Source organism: Sorex fumeus, unplaced genomic scaffold (assembly GCF_029834395.1).
Source record: "Sorex fumeus unplaced genomic scaffold, SorFum_2.1 ptg000003l, whole genome shotgun sequence".
Taxonomy (NCBI): Eukaryota; Metazoa; Chordata; class Mammalia; order Eulipotyphla; family Soricidae; genus Sorex; species Sorex fumeus.
Genome location: NW_026606060.1, coordinates 45,961,791 through 45,972,106, shown reverse-complemented (window position 1 = coordinate 45,972,106; position 10,316 = coordinate 45,961,791). Strand labels below are relative to the sequence as shown.

The 10,316-nt window shown below is 43.8% G+C and overlaps 1 protein-coding gene and 2 non-coding genes across 5 annotated transcripts; all 3 read right to left on the bottom strand.

Annotated features, from left to right (window-relative positions):
- Positions 1–1,326: 1,326 nt before the first annotated feature.
- Positions 1,327–1,573, bottom strand: LOC130029427 (small nucleolar RNA SNORA53). Its single transcript, XR_008793346.1, has one exon. It is a non-coding gene; the product is annotated as a small nucleolar RNA SNORA53 (small nucleolar RNA).
- A 61-nt stretch (positions 1,574–1,634) lies between these two features.
- On the bottom strand, positions 1,635–9,109 carry SLC25A3 (solute carrier family 25 member 3). 3 transcript variants are annotated; one of them, XM_056114433.1, is made up of 8 exons: positions 8,953–9,109; positions 8,579–8,721; positions 7,207–7,331; positions 4,696–4,875; positions 3,900–4,081; positions 3,066–3,238; positions 2,062–2,172; positions 1,635–1,974 (listed from the first exon to the last, which is right to left on the bottom strand). In XM_056114433.1, the coding sequence occupies exons 2-8, from the start codon at positions 8,715–8,717 to the stop codon at positions 1,814–1,816; spliced, it is 1,071 nt and encodes a 356-aa protein (XP_055970408.1). In that variant the 5' UTR covers positions 8,718–8,721; positions 8,953–9,109; the 3' UTR covers positions 1,635–1,813. The 3 variants fall into 3 exon arrangements, with proteins under 3 accessions (XP_055970408.1, XP_055970422.1, XP_055970418.1); XM_056114447.1 differs by lacking the exon at positions 7,207–7,331 and adding an exon at positions 6,912–7,033; XM_056114443.1 differs by having other exon boundaries at positions 8,923–9,060.
- Positions 3,314–3,560, bottom strand: LOC130029420 (small nucleolar RNA SNORA53). Its single transcript, XR_008793345.1, has one exon. It is a non-coding gene; the product is annotated as a small nucleolar RNA SNORA53 (small nucleolar RNA).
- Positions 9,110–10,316: the final 1,207 nt, after the last annotated feature.

The following is a 10,316-nucleotide window of genomic DNA, read 5'->3' as shown; positions in this document are numbered from 1 at the left end:
GCTCTGCCAATGCATGGTTCATACAGTTCATCAGGGCCTCCCCAGTGCAGAGGAAGGCATGCGACACCCCGAGAGCACTGGCTGTGCAACCAATCCCACATTATTACAAAGCAGAGGAAGCATTTCCAGCATACTTTAGAAAAAAGAAAATTCACACTGAAAAGCTGTGGGTGTGGGAGGTATAAGGGCTAAGCATGTTTTATATGTGGTCGGGACAGGCTCAAGTCCTGGCATTTCTAAGTGTCCAAATGCAGTGTCAGAAGCTGGGTTAAGGAACTCCTCACTGAGCCACATCACTAGCTGAGTAATTCATCACACTCGGATTTTGAAGAATGGCTTATCTCTACCAGATCGAAACATGCAGCTTCAGAGACTATTTCGTTAACATGGAAGCAAATTTTGTCCTGTTAGTAGCATTGCTTGGTTCAGTCAGGTTACACCCAATCCAGCCCACCTTGAATCTACCAGGTTGATAATGGAAATTTCGGTGAGATGGCTGAACTACAAACCCTGAATCTTCAAAGCCAAAGCTCTTTTGAGTTGGTCCCATATACATACATGCATATCCAACTCCCATCTTCCTTTTCTGTGAAACTGAATTTCTCTGGGATAGTTCTCTGGGACTTTTGTGACCAAAAGTATAGTAAGAGCAGTGACACGTGGTACTACTTGCGCTTATCGCCACTCGTATCACTTGCCTGAGTTCAGATTGCCCTCCAACTTTTGTTTGGCTCAATTTTTCAGCTACAGACCCTTCTCTCTGCAACATAGGTAAAATATTGGAAGCTTAAGGTAGCTATGACCAACCACTTTGGTCCCTTGGAAACTATTTAGGGCCAGAAAGAGTTCAAAGTGCCGAGTGCCTGTTTTGCATGCAGAAGGCTCAAGTTTGATGGCATTGCCCTGCTATGACAAACCCCAACCCAAGCACTGAACCAGTAGACCCTAAGGACCCCAAGATAAAAAATAGTAGTACAATTTAAACTATAGGTCTAGAAAATTAGGCTAATTTACCTTAAAATAGGCAGTATTAGAATCATAAAAAAATGTAATGTTGCAAAAATTTGGTCATATGCTGAAATTTACTTCGCAAAATATAACCATAAATGACTATCCAAGTTATTGAAAATTTTAGGGCATTGCCTAAAAATAGAAACACTATTCAGTGACAAATTTAGAAACTTATACATAGACCAGAATATTCAGTAAAGAGGTAAGCATTTATTTCTTGAGGTTCTAAATTCTATTTCTTTTACATTAAATAATCCCTCTAGAGAATATGGGAGACTTAACTTCTGCCATTGCCAAGCAGAAATTTTCATCATTAGTGTCCGCACACCAGTCACGTCCTGATAGTCAAGAATGACAGCATAATTGCATGTCATTTCTATCAGAACTTAAGACTAACATGCAGGTATATTAATCTCACATGCCAATGACTCAAGCACCTTTGACTATACAACCAAAAAAGTTGCTGGATGTTTCTTTCACTGGAACTACAAGAAACCAAAGTTAACAAGTAGAACTCAGATCAAGACTGACATCCACAAAGGTGGATCTAAGGAAGCATGTTGTGACCTAACAATGTTACCAGCTTCGTAAATAATTTAAAAAATCATGAAGTCACAGACAAATCATGAGCTGATGAGTTTATTTCAATAGTAAGTTTGAAACCCTTGCCTTATGCAAGAGTACTACAGTAATTACTCTCAGGAAGACAATTTTCTACACTGTCAAATATATAAAAGTTCCTTTTGCACTTTCCTCAACACTGATCAACACACAGTTTCAGTCCACATTTAGTTTGATCAATCTACTGAGTTAACCCAAGCTTCTTCTTCAGAGACTCTGGCATCTCAGGAGGAGGAGGGCGGGGGAGCCTGAAGTAGACCTTCACAGAATCATAGATGAACCACTGAAGGGCAGTCAGAGTGCCAATCATGATGATGCGGGCGAAGAGTCCCTTCCATACACCTGGTTGAAAAATGAAACATGATTAAGAAACGTATACAAAACTGTAATTTATTCCTTATAAGCTGAAACATCAAAACACAGCCCTACCTCTAAATCCAAGTCTCTGAAGGACCTGAGAAGCAGTGCTTCCTTTCTCTTTATTCAAGACGGACACCACAGAATCAGCAGGGTGAGAAACAATTGCACAGAAGACTCCAGCTGAAAAAAAAAGATAAATGATCAAATATGGTGTATGTGTGTATATTTTAAAACCCAACAAGGTCCACAACATTGTAATTATCCTATTTCTAAATATCAGATGTACTGAATTGGCAAAGTTATAATGTAAAATAGTGATTTTTCAAAAATATTTATATTCAGGTTTTTACAAATACTTCCTCTTATATTAAAATGTTGGAGGGAGGAAGGGATGCAGAGAGGGAGAAAGAAAAACAGAGAAAGACAGAAGTGGGAGTGGGGTGAGGCAGGGGATAGTGGGAGGGAAACTGGGGTCATCCGTGGTAGGAATTGTATACTGGTGGAGGAATAGGTGTTGGAAAACTCTATGACTGAAACCCAATCATGAACAGCTTTGAAATGGGGTGTGCCTTCATCCCCACAAAAAAAAGAAATCCACCTGCACCCCATGTGGTCCCGAGTCCTGCAACAAGTGATCCAAGTTCAGAGTAAGACCTGAGCAAAGCTGGGTGTGGCCTTCCCATCACCCCACCCAAAAATGCACAAATACATCAGTAAAATCAATCAATTCCAGCTTTATGATGATATTCAAACCACAACAGACTTTAGGAGAAGCACTGCACTGCACTGCCCTGCTGTTCATCAATTTACTCGAGCAGGCCCAGTAATGTCTCCATTGTGAGACTTATTGTTATTGTGTTTGGCATATTGAATACATCACGCGTAGCTTGCCAGGCTTTGCCATGCTGGCGAGACACTCTCGTTAGCCTGCCGGGCTCTCAAGAGGGACAGAGGAATCGAACTCGGGTTGGCCGCGAGCAAGGCAAATCGCCCTACCTGCTGTGCTATCTCTCCAGCCCTATAGGAGCTAATCAGTAAAAATGTATTAACCCTAAAAACATAACAATACATACCAATGTAACCTGCAACAAATGTTACAACCAGCTGCTCTGCCTTTGTACATTCATCTCTGGGCTTGGGAACCACAAACTTGTACAGTAGTTCAACAGTGCGTTCAAAGCAGGCGAACTTCATCATGGTATATGGTATCTGTCTCATCCACAGAGGAGCAACCCCCTTGTAGAATCTAGGAAACCAGGAGACCTGTTTACTCAGTTGTTACGTAAGATTTCCCCCAGCCGAATTTTCCATCATTAGCAGAAATGTCCGCACACCAGTCATGTCCCGATAGTCAACAATGGCAGCATAATTGCATGTCATTTCTATCAGAACCTAAGACTAACATGCAGGTATATTGATCTCACATGCCAATGACTCAAGCACCTTTGACTATACAACCAAAAAAGTTGCTGGATGTTTCTTTCACTGGAACTACAAGAAACCAAAGTTTACGAGTAGAACTCAGTGCAAGATTGGCACCCACAAAGGTGGATCTAAGGAAGCATGTTATGCCTGAGTATAAATATTCCCTTTGACATGCCAGGGATGACACATGCAAAACACACTCTTAACACTGACCCACATCTCCCCTACATGTCAATTTTAAAATGTGAACATTGATGACAAAAATTTCTAGCAAACTTTCCCCCAAAGGTTAACAGTTAATGTTTAAATACCAAATCATTTGGAAGAATGATAAATTTACAAAAACCATACAGTAAAGGCTCATGCCTTTTATCAATTTATCTGAGCCACAGAACTGTATCTTCTATGTAAGAAACAACAAAAAGGCCTGGTAGACCTGTTACAAAATGCAATTTTTGCATTACATATAAATGTTTACTTACGCATTTAAGCCTTCTTCCCTGTACATTTTGGGAGCTGCATCTCTCAAAGTGTTGGCATAACCAGGCTGGGTTTGAATTCGAACCTTAGCAGCTTCCATAGGAGCCAGGGCAATGTCAGCAAAGAATTCAGCACTGGCAGAGGAAGCCAAATATAGTGATGTACGCCAGAGGTAGGTGTTTTCCTAATCAAAAAAACACAAAACAATTGCCAATATAAGGTCTGTTTTCAATTTAACTTTAAAGAACAGCTCTGCAAACAGTTAAATTTCAGACATTTCTTGAGCATTTATTATACTTTCCGTGAACTATACATGGATAAACTATGTTATCACCCACACCCCCATCAACAAGTATCCAATCTAAGTAATTCAATCCAAGAAACCCCAATCCTCAAAAACCTTAAATTTGTTTGGAAGCATATAAGAGCACTGAAATCAAATGGAATACACTTCCTTCTCATTTGGTCTCTGCCAAAACAGCCTTATGATTTGAAGCATGTCATTTGCCCTTTCTAGAACCATGTTCTCAGTTCTAAAACAAAATGGGTCAGACAAAAAATCTAAGATCCTTTAAATCTTAATCCTGTAAACAGGACTTTTAATTTCAAAATTAGAGATCAGAGTGTGATAATAAAATCAGGTAGAGTGTGCCTTGCGCAAGGTTGATCTGGGTTCTATCCCTACCATCCCATATAGCTTCTCCCCTCCAGCCTACCAGGAGTGATCCCTGAGTGCAGGACAGAATATCCCTAAGCACCGTGGGTGTGGCCCAAATACAATGAAAACTGATCACATACCTCTCCCAGCATGTTGCTATACACCACTTTGAAGACTTCATAAAAGCCAAACTTGCAGAGGCCCTGCATGGAGTAGCCAATGAAAGTTGGAGCCCATCCTTTGGCCAAGCCACGAACACCATCCTCTTTAAGGGTAACGGAGAATCCATTGAATATGCCCTTGTACTTCTGGGGATCCACCTTTATTTAAAAGAAGAAAATAGTTAGATATGCCAGACAGCTAATACTCCCCACAAACACTTCAAGTTCATTAAAAGCCTTTTCCTTTTGGCTCTAAAATAAACGAGTAACTAAACATAATGAAATACAAGTTCACTGCATATTAACCCATTATCTATGACATCCTTAGTAAATCTAACCTTACACATTTAGGTCTATTTTCTTTTTTTTTGTAAGCAGAATCAAAGTTAACACTATAAAAATATATAACAAAATTGGCTCCATAAAGAGTATTTCCCCCCCGACTGAACCCTAAAGTCCAAAAAGAGGCTGGAAAAATAGTATAGCAGGTAGTATACCTGGACTATATCCCCAAATATTCCCAAGTCCCACGAGGAGTAATTCCTGAGTAGGGAGCCAAAAGTAACCTGAGCATTGCTGGGTGTGGCCCCAAAATAAAAGTGAACAGATGAGTTCAAAAGGGAAATGGATAGTACAGCAATTAGAGCATTAGCCTTGCACATATATGATCCCCAGAACACTGCTGCATGAATGAGGCCACCACCCCCCAAAAAAGCCTTTAAAATTATTGCCTAAAATATCAAATCTTATTCCCATACATGCCAGCCCATTAAGTAGATATACTATCAAGACTGAACTTAAGACAAAGTTTGAAAGACAAATCATCCAGCAAGTAGGGATTTGACTACTTTTCATGTGACTAACCCAGATTCGATCCCTAGCACCGTAAGTTTCTTGAGCCCCGCTCATGAATGACCCTGAGGGCAGAGCCAGAAATAAGTCCGAAGCACTGCCAAAATAAAAGGCCAATCAGCATGAGAATGCCTTTTGACTAGGTAACAAATTCATGTCAAGAAAACACTGTATTCTATAATGGGGGGGGGGGGGGGAATTGTCATCTCTACTAGTTCTGTCAATACTAGAATGGGGACTGGAATACGTCACCTTCCTCTCCCTGATAGTATTTCACCTTCCTTTCTTTTAGGTAAGTTGACTTCTACTCCTGTTTGAGACAAATTTTTGATGTTTGATTATTTTTACTTCAATAATCCTAATTAAGGTAAGTTTAATTGTAAAAAGTCTATAAGTATCCAGTTATGTGTACAAAAGTCAAACCTAATCACTATTTTAAAACTAAAATAATTGGGCCAGAGAGAGATTACAGTAACTAAGGTGCTCGCCTTGCACTTGGCTGAGTGGGAATGATACCTGGTACCTCAGATCCCCCAGAACGACAGTATGCGCACCCCCCAATAAACACAACTGAGTTTTTCATCTATATGATCACTGCCCCGATCTTTATCGGTAACAGATGACTGGGGCTGGCCAGAGCAAATAGTAAGACACTTGCCCTCCACCTGTCCAATGTGGGTTCAATCCCCAGCATCCCATATGGTCCCCCGAAACCTACCAGAAGTAAGTCATAAGTGCAGAGCCAAGAGTTCCCCCCCAGTACTGTTGGTGTGAATCCCATCCCCTTAAAAAAGACAGATTATCCACCTCACGTAACTAGAAAAAATGACTATTTGGAGCATTAAAAGCCATAAAGTCTTGAAGAGAAACTCTAAACAGAACTGAGCCCAACTGCAGCCCTGTCCCCCCAAATGAACAATAACAGCAAGTCTGAATCCAACAATCTAACCATCCTCCAAACTTAAGAGAGACATTTCTTGGATTTGAAACAATTAAAAAATAGAGATCACCAGTGCTGAAGAGAGAGTACAGCAGGTACGGCACTCGCCTTGTACACACCTGACCCACATTCCCCAGCACCCCATGATCCCCCAAGCACAACCAGGAATAATTACTGAATACAGAGTGAGGAGTAACCCAAGTATCACCTAGTGTGACCCAAAAATAAAGGTCAAGAAAAAAAGTTTATAAGTTTAAAGAAAATCCTGCCTTTTCCCCCTTTCTGTGAAAGTCTCTAGCAGTTATGAGGTTTCAAAAGCTTCTCATTTGTAAAGCCTTTCTAAATTATTTGGAACTGAATCAACAGTGAAAATTAAGTTCATTGTTGTCATCGCAATACAAACCTGCATCCGGCATTTCACTAAATCCAGAGGAACAACAGCCGTGTGTGTCAGACCACAGCTTAAGACCCCACCAAAGCCACACAGTGCATAAAACTTCATGGAGCCATATTCACAACTGTATTCTGTAATAAGACAAGACACACCATGCAAGTGAATACAAAACTCAGGTTACAGCATCAACTTACCTCCTGGACAGTTAGGTTTCCACACAGCTTGTTAGTAGATGACTACACCTTACAACGCAACCACCATGCGTCAACAATATGCTTTATTTAACCCAGCATGCAAAACAAACCTGCATTCTGCATTTAATCAGATCTAGAGGAACCAATGCTGTATGTGTAGTGCCACAGCTAATAATTCCTCCAATTCCACAAAGGATAAAGAATCTGCCAGATCCATAGGCACAGCTATACTCCTCTGTTTGATTGAAAAAAGAAAATCAAGTAAGTCTTCAGAGATGATGAAGGCCGTGGGAAAGAGAACTATGCTTCCCTGTAAAACAGCACTGTGCAGCACTACAGCTCTGGCCACTTTTTAGGTATGCTGAAAATGGAATTTTGCATTTAGTGCACCTAAGAAGAAATTCACTGCCAAAAATTAAAAAAAAAATCAATTCTATCCACGAGACACTAGAATCTCTTATTTGATTTATAAATGAAAGTTTTTCTGCAACATTAATAGCTCTCCCAATTAAACACCAAACTTCAATTTGACAGCTGACATGAACACATTTCGAGTACAAATTCGGCTGATAAAACACCCTGTACCTGTCAGAGCTTGCCATCAACAATGGCATAAAGCTCAACAAATTCCTGCAAACGCAGTAAGTGCCAAAAAGGCATTAGCTTTGACTTTTTAAGTGAAGGAACAAGTATGTGGGTGTCTGTATTTATATATACATATTATGTGTGTGCACACACACACATACATATATGCACACACATACGCTTTTTTTTTTTTGCCCCACAGCAAACACGTTAACAGGAACATCTGGATAACCACATAAGAGTAGTTTTTACAGGAACCGGTAAATAACGTTTTCTCAAGCTAACCCTACAATTCGTTTTTCGGGGTTTTCAGCACAAACACTCCATCAGGATTTCAAATCTACACCGTCAAGTGGGAAGCTGGATCTGATCACAGTGCATCCCGAGAATACCAAAAGGGCTCCCCGGCGCTTAGCGATCTGGAGCCGCCTGTGCCAACTACTCCAAGGCAGCGAATGCTGGTGGGAGGAGATTTTTTTTTTTTTTTGCGGGGGAGGAAGGGTGGAGGTGGCGAGCTCAATCCAAGGCCGGGGGATGGGGTCAGGACTGCGGGGCGGCCCGGGCTTTGCCGAACCGACTTGACCCGATCCCTGATCTGCTGACCGGCCGGCCCGCGGCGGGGCAGATAAGGAGCTGGGCCCGGTCCCTGGGCCTCTGCTCCCTCGAGGACACCGAGGTCACGGGGGCAGCCGAGCCCAGCGAGGCCTTTTCCACGCCCTTGAGGGAGGGCCAAGGAGCCCGGCAGCGGCCGAGCCGCCCCCCGGGACTGGCATCCTCCCGCCCCCACCCCGCCCGCCTCCGGTCGCAATCGGGCGCCTTCCCGCGCGTCCTCCCGGGCCGGGGCGCCCCGCACCGCCCCGCACCCGCATCCGCACCCGCGCACGGTCTTGACTTCACCTTCCACGGCGGCGGCGGCCAGGCTGCGGGAGCGCCGCGGCGGCTGCGGGGTCCCGGCCGCGCTGCCATCCTGCACCAGCTGCAGGTGGGGCAGGTTGAAGGGGTTCGCCCGCGCTAGGTGCGCCACGGACGAGAACATCTTCCTGGAAGAGGAGGAGGGGGACACAGGGAGACGGGCGGGGGTGAGCCGGCACGCCAGGGGGTACCCCGACGCGGGCCCCGCTCCTTTCCCGCCCGCGCGCCCTTGACGAGGTCACCGCGTTCTCCCCAGAGGCGGCCGGCCGGGCGCTCGGCCAGCGCTAGGGCCCCTCGGGGGACGCACCGCGCTTGGCTCCCGCACCCACCCTCCGCGGGGAAGGCCGGGTCACACTCACTCCCTAAGATGGCGAAATCACAACCTCCTCCTCGGGAAGGCAGCGGCTCACAGAGGCCGAAATGTCCTCCCAGCCCTTAGATCTGTGCCCTTCGCGCGGCGTCAGCGTGACGCACGCGGCGCGTCACCACCGGCGGCAGCGCCCATTGGTGGAGCGGAGCGCCGGCGCCCCCGACGTCATCGCGCTCTCCTAGCAACCCGTGTTCCCGCCCCCGCTCGTCCCAGCTCTTCCGGCCCGGCCTCTGCGCAGGAGGCTTCGTTCTGCGCAGGCGCGCGCTCCGGCTGAGGTTGGGGTGGGTTTTTTTTTTTTTTTTGAGGTATGGGGCTCCCTTCGGTCACCTCCTCTCTGGAGCCCTTCACCTTCAAATCTCTCCTTGACGCCGGTGACTTCGAACTTTTACATTTAAATGAGTCCCGGGACGTTATTTAGTTACCAAAACAGAAAGAAGAATGCTTAATGATACGTTGTTTCGCTGTTAGAAAGTCACTGCAGTCATTTGTCACAACTTCTGCCATTAGCGTTCTTTTTGATTCCGCCCACTGGTATTACACATAGACAGTTTTGCATTTTCCACTGACATTACACTGCAGGAAAGGTACGAGAATTCTTATACAGACGAAGCAGTTTGCTGCATCCCGTCTTACATAAAATTAAACCAATTGATTGGGTGCTTTTTTTTAACATAGAGGTGTCGGGATGAACTAGGGCAAAAAGAAGAGGCAACAAAATTTGTGTTTAATGAATTTAGGGATTTGGTTTAACAGGGAAGAATCTAGCTTAATTGGGAAACATTTAATAGGGGGTCAAACCTTTGCTAGAATTCTGCCTCTGACTTGGGAATTTATTTGGTCTCCAACAGAAGCCAGTTTCTGGAACGTAAAATAGAAGCAAGGTGGTCTTGTGGACTCGCTACTGATTCAGTTACATAGGGTGCCACTTCTGGTTTCATGCTCTGTTGCCACCATTTTGAAATTCATACTTCATGAATAGGAGATCCCTCTGTATGGTGTGACACCTACATAGCAGAGTTTGTGAGAACTTGGTTAGCTAATGTCTAAATGTCTGGGAAAAAATGGTCTGTTAAAAATTAGCTATCATCTAATGTCAGACAAAGAGCCCTTATGTAAGTAAGGTTCCAATGAAGCACACAACCATAAAAAAAAAAAGATGAGGAAGCCTTTAAGGCATTACAAGTTTATTCGGCAAGTAACAAGTTTCTCAGAAAAAAAAATTTTTTTCAAAGAATTTGTTTCCTCTTTGACCCAGGTTTCACCACCAAACAATTGTGAGACCTCAGTCATATATGGTAGCAATATGACTAGTTGTGTCACAGGTATGATTTGGACATTTAGGAAGTGTGGTTT